The 15,265-nt window shown below is 47.0% G+C and overlaps 2 protein-coding genes across 5 annotated transcripts in view; one reads left to right on the forward strand and one right to left on the reverse strand.

Annotated features, from left to right (window-relative positions):
- The window catches only part of PRDM1 (PR/SET domain 1), a 100,748-nt gene that overhangs the window by 74,191 nt on the left and 11,292 nt on the right, over positions 1-15,265 (forward strand). Inside the window, exons 1-4 of one of the 4 annotated variants that reach the window (XM_056486615.1) lie at positions 1,844-2,114; positions 3,593-3,841; positions 10,349-10,468; positions 13,470-13,722. In XM_056486615.1, coding sequence (XP_056342590.1) covers positions 3,659-3,841; positions 10,349-10,468; positions 13,470-13,722 — 556 coding nt within the window. In that variant the 5' untranslated portion in view covers positions 1,844-2,114; positions 3,593-3,658. Of the gene's footprint in view, positions 1-1,843; positions 2,115-2,906; positions 3,336-3,355; positions 3,842-10,348; positions 10,469-13,469; positions 13,723-15,265 lie in introns of those variants that run through there. The other 3 variants (XM_056486614.1, XM_056486613.1, XM_056486612.1) reach the window with 3 other exon arrangements.
- ATG5 (autophagy related 5) overlaps positions 12,626-15,265 on the reverse strand; it is a 110,415-nt gene continuing 107,775 nt past the window's right edge. The window contains exons 8-9 of the transcript XR_008840034.1: positions 13,277-13,360; positions 12,626-12,888 (exon numbers count right to left, since the gene is read on the reverse strand). The gene's annotated coding sequence lies outside the window, so the exon portion shown is untranslated. The remainder of the gene's footprint in view (positions 12,889-13,276; positions 13,361-15,265) is intronic.

Consider the following 15,265-nt stretch of genomic DNA (forward strand, 5'->3'; position numbering starts at 1 on the left):
TCCAAAAGCATTCTCAGTTCCTTGAAAAGCAGATTTGCTTTTTTTCCCCTGCTCTCCTTCACATTAAGAAGATCAGTCTGTGAAGGAAAAACATCAACCCTTTCTTCTGGTCCGCCTCCCCCCCCCCTGCCGCCGGCTTTTTTTTTTATTTTACTTGCAAGCTAACAGGGAAGTGAAAAGCTCTGAAACAGCTGCCTCTCGGAGTGAGACTATTTTTCGGTAAAATAATCACCTTCAGTATGACTACATTGTTTTTCTGTTCTATGCAGTGTGACTCAGCATCAGTTAATTAACCCAATCAAGTAGGCCGGATTTCTCTCCTTTAATGAATGGTTCTTCCTACTTCAGAGCCTTCCTAGACCTCATTTTGGATGTGCCTCGGTTTTACAGGGTATATCCAATTACACTTATATCCTTCGGCCCCAGTGGTCGGGCCACCTCTCCCGTGGAATTACGCTGTGGTGGCAGTTAAGCCAGGACACTCACTTGCCAGCAGTTGCCCTACTTAGGTCTGCTGCCACGAGCCTGCCGCGTTAGCGCGCACGGAAGGTCTTTACACAGATATGCTATTCTCAGCATCGCAGGCCCAAAATGGCAAGTAATCCTTTCCACAAGTCTTTTTATCAGTGGGAGGAGAAGCAGGTTAAGGGAAAGGGGTTTGTGTACGCCTGTCAGAGAGACAGACAGGCACCCGATTGCATAAACCTGCTTCCCGCCCCCCCTTCTCCCTTTTTCCTGTGAAGAAATACGTAACACCGAGATCACCCTAGAATACAAGGGCATGTATGTTTAGAAGAAGAATGTGAAACTATCTGTCACGTAAAGTTCCAGGCAAGTGACGAGAAATATGCTTGCAGATGTGTGAGAAGGAAAAGTGGTAGAGTTGCTCACAGTGAAGCATGGCTATAAATGGAATTGTGCATCACCGTTCCTCTGAGCCCGAGGACGCCTTGCTGAAGAGACAGGACCACTGAAGGAAGTAAGGCATCTGGTTGTTTTGTAATGAGAAGCAGGAATGCTCTTAATAATAAACAAACAGGACATTGTATGCCATCATCACAGGATGTCCTTCCTTCAGCCAGCATGCTGACTTGGATCGGAGGAAAAAAAATTGGGTGCCGGGATCTGCTGATTGCTCTACCACCCTCCTTCCATCAGGAGTGTGTTCCTGGATGGCCACTCGCACATTGTCCCGTGCAGATCCGTGCTCGTTTTCCTACCGCGCTGCGAAAGGGGCATCGGGTTAGGAAACCCGTGCTGCGTGCCGTGTCCTGCTGCTGCGAGCCTCCCTGCTGTTACCAAGGGAAAGGGGGAAGGTTTTGTTTAAGGGAAGAAACAGAGATGTTTTTCCCAGTTCCTCTTGCAGGCACCGATTAGAGAGTCGGGAAAAGGGATAAAATCAAAACTCTGAAACTCCCAAATTAGTAATCTCAAGTAAAGTACTATAGTTGTTGAGGTTTGGGAGCAAGGACTTTGAATCGAGTTTTAATCAGTAAACTAGTAAATTGTTTTTTAGCTGGTGCTTTTTATAAAGTTTTATCAAGTCGAACTGCGCAAGAACGAAAGCGGGCACGTGTCAAACTCCGGAGCTTAAAAATAGCACGGAAAACAGATTTCTAGTAAAAGCTGCCTCAGGTGCGCTCTCCGCGAAGCGCCGCGGTGCCCGCCCACCCGGCGGACCCAGGCGGCGGGGCAGCGCCGCGGCTCTCCCAGCTGACGCACGGGGCCGAGAGGAAGGGGGGAAAAATAAAATAATAACAGTGATGTAGAAGAGCCAACGCGGGTGGGCTGGGCGGGGCAGGGTCGGCAGGTAGGGCCCCACCTCCCGCGCTGAAGGGGCCGGCGGAGGGAGGGAGGGGCCGGTGCGGGCGCGGGCGGGCCGGGGCGAGCGGCTGTGGCAGGCGGCCCCCCAGCGTTCCCCAGCGGCAAGAGCAGCAGCACCTGTGACAGCCGGGGGAGGGAGGAGCGGGAGGGGAGCGGCGGCTGGAGGTGTGAGTCAGTCTCCCGGGGACCCGGCCGCTGGAAGGAAGGAGAAATGTTTACTCTGTAGAAATGAGCCAGGTTTGCCGCCGCCGGTGGGCTTCGCTGTGGAAACGCGCGCGGACTCTGCCCCGGTAAGGAGCGCGATGCCGTCCCCTCTTTCAGCCCCGTCTCCGCCTCCCCGGCTCTTGCTTCTCGTCTGTCCGGCGCCCGCGGGACGGAGCAAAAGTTTCCTCGTCGCCTCTCCCGGATCGGGAGCGCTCCTCTGATCGGCGTTAACCCTTTCGCTCCGCCGCGCAGCTGTCACACCCCCGGCCCGAGTTTCGCTGCTCGTCCCCTTTTCCCCTGAGCTCCGAGGGTCCGGCAGTGCCGCGCTGCTCGCCCGAGCGCGGTCGGGACGGGCACGGGGCCGGTCCGGAGGCGGCGGCGGAGCTGTGCATTGCCGCGACCCCCGCCTCAGACCCTCCGGGCTGTGCCTCCCGGGACCGCCGGACCCGGGGGGCGCCGGGGGTCTGCCCCCAACCCACAGCCAGTCAGCCCTTAACCTCTTTCTCGGAAGATCGTGCGCTTTCAATCTTCGTGTTTCGTTTTTCCCGGAGGAGGGGTGTGAATTTCATAGTAGCTGCGTATCCAAAAAGGAAAAATGAAGGGATTTTACGCCGGATTGAGCGTCATTCTCAGATACCGGCGTACAGATTTTGGTTCCCCGTGAGCCTTATGGAAAGAGCCCGACCCTAATACATGTTCGAGGATAGGTTTGATAACAGTACTCCTGTCCTGGACAGACAGAGGGGCTGAAGGACTTACTGGAACTGTCCTGCTAGGCTCATGTCCACTGCTTTGGGATATTAATTCTAGGAGGTACCATCAAAATCGAAAGGGATAGAATAACTTTTTAAAAAATTATTTATTTATTTCCCCTGCTCCTTTTCTGGTTTGACCCCCGGGAACGTCTAGCAGTGCTTTGTGCAGGGCTGCTGCTTCTACAGTGATGCTGGCAGGATGTCGGCTTTCTCAGCCTTCCATGCCAAAGGATGAGGGGACGTCAGGAGGAGGCGGGGGGGCCAGGTTGTTTTGAAAGTTGTTTGTGTGTTGAAAGCCGGTGGGAAAGTTCAGGCTTCCCCATTTGGAAGAGGCAAGGCTGGGTTCCGCTCTTCCAACATGCGCTTTCCATTTTTAGCTTCATTCAGACGCAGACAGCAGTTCCTTTCCTCTTCCTCTCCTTGTTTGTGTGACACTTTTCTGAGGAAGCTTTTCCACAGGCGACTAAGTGGTCTCACGGCCATGACCCCACATTTTCTTCAGCACGGAATATTCTTTTCTCTCTGAAGCATTAAGGAAAGGGTCTGAAAAAGGTAAAGTGGTTGTCACAGCCTAGGGATTTTGTCCTCTTTGTTTTTGTTCCCTCATTACTACCGAGACTGGCATTTTGAAGTCCTGCTTCAGTCAGAGCAGCTTCGTTTACACTGCTTTTTGGCTATTACTCAACTGTACCAACTATCCTGCATACGCTTTTAAAGTGTCACAGACTACTGTATTAGTCACACTGTATCAACGGAAACCACAACACTGAAGGACAATGAGGATTAAAGGCTGTTTTCTTTTTTTCCAGTCTGCTACACAGTGTAGCTCGGACGCTGTGAGTTTCAAGAATCTGGTGAAAGGGAGAGAGTGGACAATGAAAATGGACATGGAGGATGCTGACATGACTCTGTGGACAGAGGCTGATTTTGAAGAGAAGTGCACATATATTGTAAATGATCACCCGCTGGATCCCAGTGCCGATGGAGGCACCCTAACTCAGGCAGAGGCTTCCTTGCCAAGGAACTTGACTTTCAAATATTCATCTAACTGCAAAGAGGTAAGCAGCAGTGCTCTGGGGAAGGCTGGAGTCAGACAAGCCAAATCACAGCGCTTTGGAAAGCATGTGCTCACCCTGTCTTTGATTCTTTAGCATACACACACACCCTACCAACAACAACAAATGCTGCCTGCTGGCTTTTAATATGCGACCCTAATAACTCTTTTAAGAAACGGTGTGGTGGTCATCTGTGTGTAATATTTTCACTGAAAATTGCAGCCAACCTATCCCCGAAGCTGGTTCTGTACCAATTTGCAAACAGTTAAATTTTCACACAATTTGAACAGCATCTGAATAAGCATATTTAAACTGTGGGGTAATTCTTTGTGCCAATTTCTAGGCTGCTGTTTGCCAGGACCATTCATTGCCTCTGGCTCAGAGATTAAAGTGCCTCGGTTGTCCAATAAATAGCTTTAAAAAAGTAAAGGGAAAAAAAAAAAGCAACAAATTCCTGGAAATGTGTTTAATTATTTCTTTTTGTTTTCCCTTTGGTTATGAAATTGCTTTATTCTTTTCGTGAGCTTGTTGTATTCCCAACTTCCTAAATTCTTAAAAACTCCGGCATGTCGGTTAAGGAAGTAATGGTAGAACTGTAGCAGGCTTGACAGAAGGGTGGCCGTAGCTTAAATTAACTTTTGTTTATCTGGGACAGTATCTTCACCGGTAGCTAGCCGTGCGAGTCTGCCCTATCCTTGTCCCTGGAGTGGGTACATTCTTTGTTGTTGTTTCAGAAGGGCTGGAAAGAAACAAGCCTGGATGAGCAATTTGGTTTTGTGTTTACTCCTTCATATAGAGTAGCTATTATAGCTAGGTGTGATGTTCGGCAGCGTAACAACCCGGGGGACAACCCTTCATTTCTCCTTGTGCTGAGACTTGTGGTATAGCAACTATTACCTGTGCTTCTGCTTTGGCTAAACGTACTGACCACAGAGCTGAAAAGAAGAGGTACACTCATCCGTGCCTATCAAATATTTCCTTCCAGAGCAGGTACTTGTTTAATCCCGCGTACAGAAATAGGGCCAGACCCCCACCTGAAGGGTGTTGACACCGTGGAATTTAGCTTGGCAGTGCCTTAATAGAGTGTGAAGTATGTTTGGTAAGAGGTTAAAGCTAAATTCTCCTTAAAATCACTCTTCTGTTCCCATCTGCCCTGCCCTGCCCTGCAGAACTTTGGCAGAGAAAGGTCATGCTCCAGAAGAAAATGTGTGAAATCTGGTTTTGCGTTATTGTGTTGTTAGATAGGTCTTAGTTTGGCGTGAAAAGGGAAATAAAGCTGAGACTCTGCCATGGGATACAGGAGGATTTCTTGATTGAGGGATGAGATTGCACTGACAGCGCAGGTCGGTCCTTGGCCACCGGCTGATGACTGATTGGCTGCTGAGGCTGCTTGCTCCCTCTGCCCCTCTAGAGTCCTGCTGCTGGGGCTGGAGACATCCAAAGAGCTTTCAAAATTCCCAGCACTGTGTTTGGAAACACCAAGGTGTAATTTCCTTATTCCCTGGCTCAGGTCAGTGAATCAGGAGGATTGCTGCCATCTCTGTATAAGAGGTGGGGGGGAGAGAGAAGTTGTTGAAAGATTGCTGGTTCTCTCTTGTAAAATGTGACCCGTGCAGCTCCCTGCTAGTGGGAGTCTGAATATAGGACATCCTCCTTTTGTTCTCCAGAGCTCCCCCTGGTCTTTCATTTGTGCTGAATTGCACCTACCCTAAGGAGCAATAGGAGATTTTAAACCCTGACTATCTTTAAGGTAGCTCTGAAAGGAAGGGCTGATATGATGTGCTCTGCTACACTCCGGTGAATGTATGGACAGGTCTCATTTGCTACTCATCTGCAGGGTGAAGTAGTTGTAAATGGCATAATCCGCTTGTGTGCTAGTAACTTCTGACATGAAACGTAGTATTTTTTTTTTCTGTCTGCCTTCCAAGTTCAGTTTTGTTTAGTGGAGTCATCAGGGCTGGGTACATGTGTTGCTTTTGCATCTTGGTGTCTGTGGGTCAGTGAGGGAGCCTGATTTTTGACCTCATGGAAAACCACTGGAGTCCTGATGGCTTGGTAGAGTGGGGTTTTTTCACTTTTTGCAAAAGGATGAGGTAAGACTTCGGGGGATGCATGCGTGCGTGTTTGCCAGTGCGTTTCAGATGTGAGCTGTCTTCATTGTTAACTTTGGGGAGAACTGTGGCTTCATCTGGTTAAGAGTTTTAAATGCTGAGTCAGTTTATTGTCAAAAAAACATATATAATATATTACTTGTGAAATGCTGATACTGTCATGATTAGATCATTAAATCCTAGGTCTGTCACAATTATTATTGTATCTCTGGCTGGAGCAGGAAAAGTACTGCGTGCCTGCTTAGGAGGGAGGAAGTACAGCCGCTGCTATTTGGGGTGGGTTGCTTTTCCTACATCTTCTCCTTGCATGCTTTGTGGAGCTCCTCTTTAAAGGTTTATGCAATTTGCAAGGGAGCTCATGACACGTCATCATACTCTTGTTTATTCTTGGATCTTGATCAGGGACTTTTCTGAAGAACACATTTTTTGCTGTGAGTTCACAGAATGTGTCAACATTTTAAAAAATGAATTACTACTGCTCATAACATTTTAGGCTGTAAGAGCTACATGAAGTCATTTATTTATTTATTTCTATGCGTGAATTATTTATCTTTTCCCCCAGTTTTGGCAATTGTCAAAAAAATGATGGAATGTGGTGTCAGGCTTATGGCTCTAGAAGGCCATATGTGAATGATCTTTTCATGCAGACATTTAAAAATATCTTTTCCAATAATCTTCCCTTTGGTCTCAGTGCTTAAAGCCCAAACAAACAGTTTATAAAGTTTGTATCAAGCTTCTTGATATAAAATGACAGTTGCATTACTCCGCTGTCTTGAATATTACTAGTATCTTATCCTGGTGTGAGCTTTGACAGAGGAAAACGTATCTCGGCAAACCACTCATTACTGTTGCATATCTCTGATAAGGCCATTTCTTAGAGACAGACCCAGAATCTGTGATTTTGGTGAAAGCAGTGATTTTGAGCTGCTTACAAACTGTGCCTCACTGACCTCAGACACTTGCTCTCCCCTATGGCTTTTATTTATTTTCTATGTGGTTGCCGAGGAAGCCATCTGAAAGCATTTTATTTCGTGGCATCACTTTTAGAAAGCTGGTCACTGAACAAAGGGATAAAAAATACGTAACTATAGAACTAGTAGCTAAAAAAAAAAATTAGAATCGGTGTTAATTCAGGACACATACGACCTGCCCTATTTGCGTGTGGAGAATGTTGGTGTTTCAATGACGCCAATAAAAGTTTATTCGGTGTTTCGGTTTTTTAAAGTAGGATAGTGGATCCATTGCAAAATATCTCCCCTTGCAGAATTAGCAGGAGTCGTTGTTTTACTTCAGTGCCCTCTCCCCAGACAAAGACGCAGGAGCGTTGATCATCCAAAGCGCCATCCCGGACCAGACTTGGGACCGGAGCCCAGCCGCCCCACGCCCGGGGGCCGCGGGCAGCCCGGGATGTGCCGAGCGGGCTCCGGGCGTGCCGGGCCCCCGGCGCCGCATTAGGACCCTGGTCAGTTCCAGGCCGCGGGCCCGGGCTGCCGCCGGCCCGGCTCCCCCCGCCGCGCCGCCCCGCCGGCGGCCGCGCTGTGCGCCCGGCGCCGCTCGGCAGCGGGCAGCGGGCTCCGGCCGCCTGAGGCCGGGCTGCACCTTCCTGCTGGACGTGCGGCTGTGCGGAGAGGAGGGAGCGCCGGGAGCTCCGAGGGACCGGGGGTAAGCGCCGTGGAGAGGAGCCGGGGGAGCAGCCCCAGGAGCGGGCCCCGGGCAGCGCCGGGCGGCGGCAGAAGGGCTGCGCTGCCGGGAGCGCCCGCGCCGGGCCCGCGGCTCCCGGGACGGGCTCCCCGCGGGAGCGGCGCGCTGGAGGACACCTGGCGGACACAGCCCCGCAGTGCCGCTCTGGCACAGCCCTCCGGCGGCTCACCCCGGCTCCGGACCGGGGCTGCGCCGCTGTCCTGCCGCCAGCCCTCGGCAGCTCCCCGCTTCCTCTTCTTGAGCCGCCCCCGCCGAGCTGCGGCGGGGTAAGAACCCCTTTGGGCTGCGGCAGCCCGGAGCCAGCCTGCCTTGGCACCGCTGGCACCCTGCTCCGGGAGGATGCCCCTCATCGATCCCCGCAGCTGAGCTTGGGAGGGAACAGTGGAGGCCTAGAATTGCTGACCTGAGAGCCGCTGTCAGCTAAAAGTCATCTGGACAGCTTTATAGCCTGGTTTAGCAGAACTTCAGTGTTGGCACACACAGAAGTGCAGAACTTCTTCTGCGAAATTCTGATGGGCACAGGCTGAGAAATCATCTTTGCTTCTCCCCTGGCACAGCTCAACACAAACGCTGTCTGTAAGGTGGATATCAAAAAGTATCTGCTGTGTCAGAGACTGTTTCAAGTTGACTAGTTCAAGGAGTGATTTCTAGAGATTCTGAGAATTTCATTAAGGTAGTTTTAATTAAGACCAAGATATTTTTAAAACCATGAAAAATCTCAAGCTATCATGCAGTAAAACTGGTAGGGTATGCTTGTAGCTTGGTTGTGAACTTTTCTTGAGAGGGCAGATGGATGTAAATGAAGATATATAGGGAAAATGAGAAGAACATCTGCCTTTTTCAGCTCTCTATGAGACATGTACAAGCAAGACAAAAATAAAACTGAGCCACTGAGCTTGTTTCAGCATATGGTAGGTGTAAGAAAATTTCTGGAAGTCCCTCTTCTCTCTCTTCAGTCCAGATGCACAGATCAATGGAGAATTTAACTACCTCTCCTGTTGATGTTTTAATTTTTTTTTCTTTGTAGTGTGCTGAAAACACATGTTAAAATGCAAACGAGTACAAACAGCCACCACGTACACCCAGCAATCTGTTTCCAGGTGATTCCTTGAATCTATGGCTGTTACTTGGCCCCTTTATTTTGACTTTTAACAGGAAATTATGCTAGGTGTTCTTTTTTTTTTTTTTTTTTTTTTTTTTTCTGGGATTTTTAATCATGACCAGCACACAGGCAAGTATTTCTGTCTGCCTCTCACTTAAACATTAAGAATCACACAATGTAAGAAAGTGTAGCATGAGAAAATCAGGCTTTGCTAATTTGTGAAGCTCTGTCTGCATACAGTCCAGGGGTTTTACCACCCTTTGCTGAAAAGGACTGTTAAAAGAAATAGAAAAGCTCACTGAAGTGAGCTATCTGTAGGGTCTGACAAGTGCTAATCTCCTTTGGTAAGGACATTGATTCCTTGTGGGGTACAGACAGCAGTAATCCCAGTTCTCAGTGTTCCCATTTCTGGTGTTCCTGTCTTGTTCTGAAATCCTGGCAAGCAAAAAGACAAGTGGCAGGATATGTGAAGGGGTTTTGTTTAATATATTATGCCATGAGAGTTTATAATATATTTGGTTATAGTACCAAATTAATGGGGTTTTTACCTTCTTTTTTTTTTTTTTTTTCCACTATCTGAGCAGCAGCATCAATCTTGCAAAGGCTTGGGGTTTTTGGTCTACAAAATTGTTGGTTTTCTAACATTGTTTGGATACATTAAATTTAAGAAGATTGGTGAGAAACAGAGAGACAAAACCAATAACTCAGCAGTGTTTTGCAAAGGGTTACTCCAAGGCACGTTCTTCTGAATAATGATGAATTGCTTCCTGATTTGTGGTCAGTGACTTTTTTTGGTATAATTACTGTCAAGAAGGAAGCTGAACAACCAGAGTACATTTCTTAGACCTAGAATAGTGGAGCATTTTCTTCAAAATCCTTACACCTTTTTTGACCAAACCCACTTGATATATGTTACCGGAACTGATGATTCCTTTTTGTACAAGAAGGTGACCTGTGAGTACATGTCCCAGAGCCATTTCGTATTCTGTTTTGTATGCCACTGTATGCTGGTAAGAGAACTGAAGGTTGTCTTTTTTTTTTTTTTTTTTTTTTTTTTTTTTTTTTGTGTTCTCCTTTTAGCTATCAGGGCGGGTATAGACCAAAGAATGGAGGGGGGTGGAGGGTGGTTTCATTTTGATCTGGAAGAGCAGTCATTCCAGTTTCTAACTTATTAGAAAAGCAAGCTCTGTTGCAGTGAAGTTTTGATTGATAGATATTGCATATTTTTGTTTGCTGGAACTAGACTTTTAGGGGTTGCCTTTGATAGGAAAAATAACTTCTGAAGATATTTGACAGTCTCTGTACATTTTGGTTACTGTTTCTTCTTGTAAATGTATTTCCAAAAAGCACATTTTTAAGGTGGTATTCATCACTGGCTCCCATATGTCTTAGGAAAATGCTAGTACCTCACAAAACTGTTCGTACTGTAACCAACACGATTGTTCATTTATTTATTTATTTCTGTTTGCTGACCTGTCACAAAAAATATTCTTACATTGTTTGCTTCACCTTGTTACATTTGGGGGACAGAGGAGAAGTGGGAGACTTCTCATTTTCTACTGGCAATGGACTGATCCTGTGCTGCTCTTCTTGTAGGTCACTGGAGTTATAAGCAAAGAGTACATCCCAAAAGGAACACGCTTTGGACCCCTGGTAGGAGAGATCTATACCAGTGATACGGTTCCCAAGAATGCAAACAGAAAATACTTTTGGCGGGTAAGTAGGAAAAAACATCACCACGTTGTTGCAGTAAGCAGATCACTAAATGAGTACGGCTGAGAAGCTGGGTCACTTCCTGCTGTGTGATACAGGGACAACCTCTGCATGTGGCCAGGCACAAACAGGGCCAGTGGGTGAATTAAGCCACGTAAAAGCCTGGCTGTCTTGGAGGGATTGTGTGGGTGGAGAGAGCAGTGGAGATGCACAGCTCTGTCTTCATGGCCCTGTCTTCCAAAATGTATCGGTGCTGATTCCATAAAGAGATAGCTCTGCTGCTTGCTGTAGGGGCAGGTTATTTTGCATTTCTTCAAAGCAGAAAGTCATTTTGATTTATGTAAGTATCATGTCCTTGATTTTTGCCACCATGGAGAAGCTGTTAGAGTGAAAGTTTACTGCATAAACTTTCACTCTGGAATGATGATACTTTTTCTGACTTTTTTTCCTGCGTCTTGTATAGAACTGCTATAACACAGTGGTGGTAGTCTTCAGCATATATCATTCAATTAATAAATTTTTCTAGGCCTCCTCAGAAGAGAGCAGCTCATGGATCTTAGCAAAGGGAAAAGAGACAAACACCAGAGGTGGTGCCTAATTTGTACTCCACAATATAAGCTGGAAGAGAGCAGCAGCCAATATATTTTGGCTTGGGCAGTCTGTGCTGAGGAATATGCTTCCAGTTTATCAGCTGACGTAATCCTCATTTTCCTTACAGACACATTATTAATTGTTAGAGAACATTCCTTCAGCCCCATCTCATTCCATGGATTTGTTTTGCTGCCTTCTAGCCATGTAGGTTGTGTCTAAATCCGTGGATTTGGGACTGTGTCCAAGCCTCTGCACTCAGGTGCCTGCCTGCCTTGGTAATATCCCAACCTCATATCCAGGTGAAACCCAGGGCATGCATCAGCATTCCCCACACCCCTTTCTTCCTACCTAATTGAATCATTTTGGTTTTCTCTGATCGTCTTTGTACGATGTAATACAACATTGCACAGGCAGTTATTTGCATGAGTGTTTTTACAGAGCAGGCAAATGTTTTCACACTAATAAGGCCACAAAATGTTTCTTTTTGCTGAACGTTTTGGGAGCTTGTGTCCAGTCTAGGAAGAGACCAGTAGGCTGACCCTAGCCCCACCAGTTGTTGGTAAGACAGCAGACATAGGGAAGAAAAGCTGATAACCATCTTGCAGGACTTCATTCCTACATTGCAGTGAGAAAGATGACATCATTCTTGTGATTTTAAGCCTTAATGTGGAGGGATCCTCAGAAATAATATCCTAGGAGCCATCTAAGCATCACTAATTTCCCAGTTGTAATCTCTTGATTCGTTCAAGACAGACCGCTGCACTGAAAATTAATTCCTTCCTAGGGGCCCGACACAGGCCCGCATGTGCAAAGGAAACTGTGGGGGATAACTTCTTGCCAGGTGCCGCTGAAGGCGTGCGGGGCTGGACGCGGGGCGCCGAGCCCGTCATTTCTGGGAAGCGCGCCGTGACTCAGCACACCGGGCGCGCCTTCCCACCAGAGCGGGAGCTGCTGCTGCCTGCCGGGAGCCGGCAGCCCCGGCGTGGGAGCGCCGCTTTGGGAAGCGGCGGCAGGCGGCAGAGCCCCGCGTTCCTGGAAGTTTGCGAGCCGGGGTGAGCGGAGAAACCCGAAGGCTCCTCTTGATGCAGCACAACTCGCCCAAGCTCCCTTCCATTTTCTCATAACAAACACACCGCAAAATCTCTCGCAAGCTGCTTTGATGAGGCCACATGTATTTCCCCCTTCTCAGTTTACAGGAAGTTGCTCTTAAAGAAAGTGATTCTGGTGTTTACGGCCCGCGTTAAAGGGCCAGGCCGCCTCCCCTCCCTGCCCGCCGGGCTCCGGGCAGCGGGAGGGTCCCGGAGGGGCCGGGGAGGTGCGAGGCACACACGGCAGGAGCGCCCTGTGCGCTGTTTCCTCCCTGAGACAAGCTCTGTCTCCCCTTTGGAAAGGCATTTCGTGCTCAGCGAGGTGCGCTGCTGGTGCAAGCTGCTCCTTCTTCAAGGTCTGGCTTTTGCCTGGTCATCTGTTTTCAGAAAACCAGGAACCTCATTTCATCCAGTACGGAGCTAGTTTCCCTTGAGAGTAAGCAGTGCGGTATTACAAGCGTGTTTCCTGGATTTCTCTTGATTTTTTTTTTTCAATTTTTTTATTTTTATTTTTAATAATTCTCTTATTCTTACCATTTCAAGAAACAGTAGCTTCTGTCAGTGATGGGAATTTCTTTCCCCCAAAACCGCTGAGCAATTTTCAGATTCATGTTTTCTTGCCCCTCTGTGGACAAGTCAGAACATGTCCCTCGGTAGGAAAAGTGACATCTCATGGGCTAACCCCTCTCCGGATCTTCCTTCAATTATGGCAGGTGAATTTCATCTTTGCCTCGCCCAGCCTTCCTACAAAAGGGTTACAGTTCAGCTATGAGCAAGTGTTGCTTTAGGATTCTGGGAGGTGGAGAATGTTTGCATAGTTTAAACCTTTGGGTGGAGGTGGTAGGAAACTGCAAGTACAGAGGCCATAGAAAGAGGCGAGAAGAGAAGATACTCTGACGTAGCACAGCCAGTCAGCCTTATACACAGGTGACTCAAAGCATTAATGCAAGCATGCACTCAGACCTGCAGTCACCAACATCACCCACTTGTTGATCAGAGCACCAGGAAAAGGACTCTAAGGCAGGCTGTTCACGCAGAGGGAGTACTCTGCATTTCAGATTTTGGGTCTTGCTTTCCCAAGCTAGCAGAGACACAGGCTAAGATTAAATGGAAAAGGTGACTGTGGACTTGCCTTTTAACACCTGAACTCAGAGGATGTCATAGTTGGAAAGGCAGGAACACAGCTTGAACTCTTACTTCAGTAATATATGCTCATCTAAAAAAAAGAGCTTATCACTTTTCCCTTCTGGACTCTGTGCGTGCATGTTGCTTATTGTGCCTGTATATATGTATACATGTTCATAAGCACTTCCTTTATATTCCAGATCTATTCAAGTGGTGAACTTCACCACTTCATTGATGGATTTAACGAGGACAAGAGCAACTGGATGCGTTATGTAAACCCTGGCTACTCTGTTCAGGAGCAGAACTTGGCTGCTTGTCAGAATGGAATGAACATCTACTTCTATACCATCAAGCCCATCCCTGCAAACCAAGAGCTGCTTGTGTGGTACTGCCGAGACTTTGCAGAGAGGCTGCATTATCCCCCCTCCAGAGAGCTGACAATGATGAACCTCAGTAAGTGGATTACACTATAAACAAGGAATGCTAGTAATGTCTCTTCTGCCTATACAATCTAATAATAAGTTGTATAATTACACAGCTGCATCATCTGTTGTGTCACAGGAGGTAGCTTGGAGTGGAAAAGGGGAATTAAAAAACCCAGCACAAGAGAATGAGTTCCCTGTGCCTGTTCAAATGGAAAGAGATCCTAAAATCTGGGCAGTTACTTGTTTACAATCTGAGTCTTATCTGGTGAAATTCTGGACAGACAACCTGACCTTTGTCTTCCTAACCGTAGCTGTTGGTTCACTCTCAGACTTTCCAATTTCAGATCTCACAGTATGTTGAGCAAAAGTCTGCTTTGGTGCATACTAAAGGCTGTCCAGTCATGTTCCCAAAGGGCTGCCCTCAATGTACCAGGAAGTGGCAATGTGCCATGACTCTGTCTAGGTGTCTGACAAAATACATGTTTACTGCATAATGCACTTTGAGCCTTGCATCTACACTTATTTATCTTATGGGAGCCAACCTCCTCATCTGCTCATCTGGTTACTTCTGTTTTAAGTTTAGTGTACTTTGTCCCCATTTCTTGACTTTATATATTGCAGCTTTCATTTTCTGTTCAAAAATAATAGCACTGGTAGTAGAGGGAAGAGGTGTTTCCAGGAGCTTGTGTTCCTCTGTGGTTTCTGATTGTTTCCAGCCTTGGTGCTTTACTTCTCGCTTAATCATTGCCTGACACCTCACCCAGAGCCCCTTCTAGAGAAGGAAAGATTCTTGCTGACTTCTCAGTGGACTCTTAGGCTACTTCCTCTGCTGCTGTTCTAAGATAGAGCAGAGTATTCTTTTGTCCTTCTGCCAGCAGCTACACTGAAACTTGAAAGAAAAACTGCAAGCAGGTTTGTTTTGGGTTGTTTTTGTTGTTTTTTTTTTTTAATAAAAAGAGCTCTTTACTGTTATTTGGCAACAAGGAATGGGTTATAAAATATTGTCACTTTGGGGATCATTAGAACTGTCATCCCGTGTTATAAAAATAATATCACACATTGAGATTAATCAGAAGTACACCTATACTCTGTGGGTGTCACCCTTTTATTAGCTTTTTGTCTTTCCCTATAAATCAGTAGAAGAAAACTTGTCTTCTAATGACAGGGGGAAGAGAGGGAGGGAATGTCATATGCAGCTATGATCTCTAGTCAAAAACTATCTCACTGATTCTGTCATCTTTGCACATATATCATTTCACCACTCTCTGTGCAGTTTTATTTTCTGATATAATGAACTGTTGGCTTTTCAGTGGGACCTGCAGGTGAGATGAGACAACAGTATGTAGGGCTCTGGTGCATGAGGAGTTTGCTAAAGTCTAGGCAGGCACATTTGGCCACTAGCTAGGAGGATACGTGAATGCAGGATCGGTTTCCTGCATCTGCTGGCACCTAAGGCTTCCTTGCAGAAGTAGCAATTAATTTTTAAAGTGTTTCTTACTGTGTCTGGTTACTCTTAATCACGTCAAAACTAGGGGTGTCTGGACATGGCAAAATAACTGATTTTAGTAGAA

This window comes from Oenanthe melanoleuca, chromosome 3 (assembly GCF_029582105.1).
Source record: "Oenanthe melanoleuca isolate GR-GAL-2019-014 chromosome 3, OMel1.0, whole genome shotgun sequence".
In the NCBI taxonomy this organism is placed as follows: Eukaryota; Metazoa; Chordata; class Aves; order Passeriformes; family Muscicapidae; genus Oenanthe; species Oenanthe melanoleuca.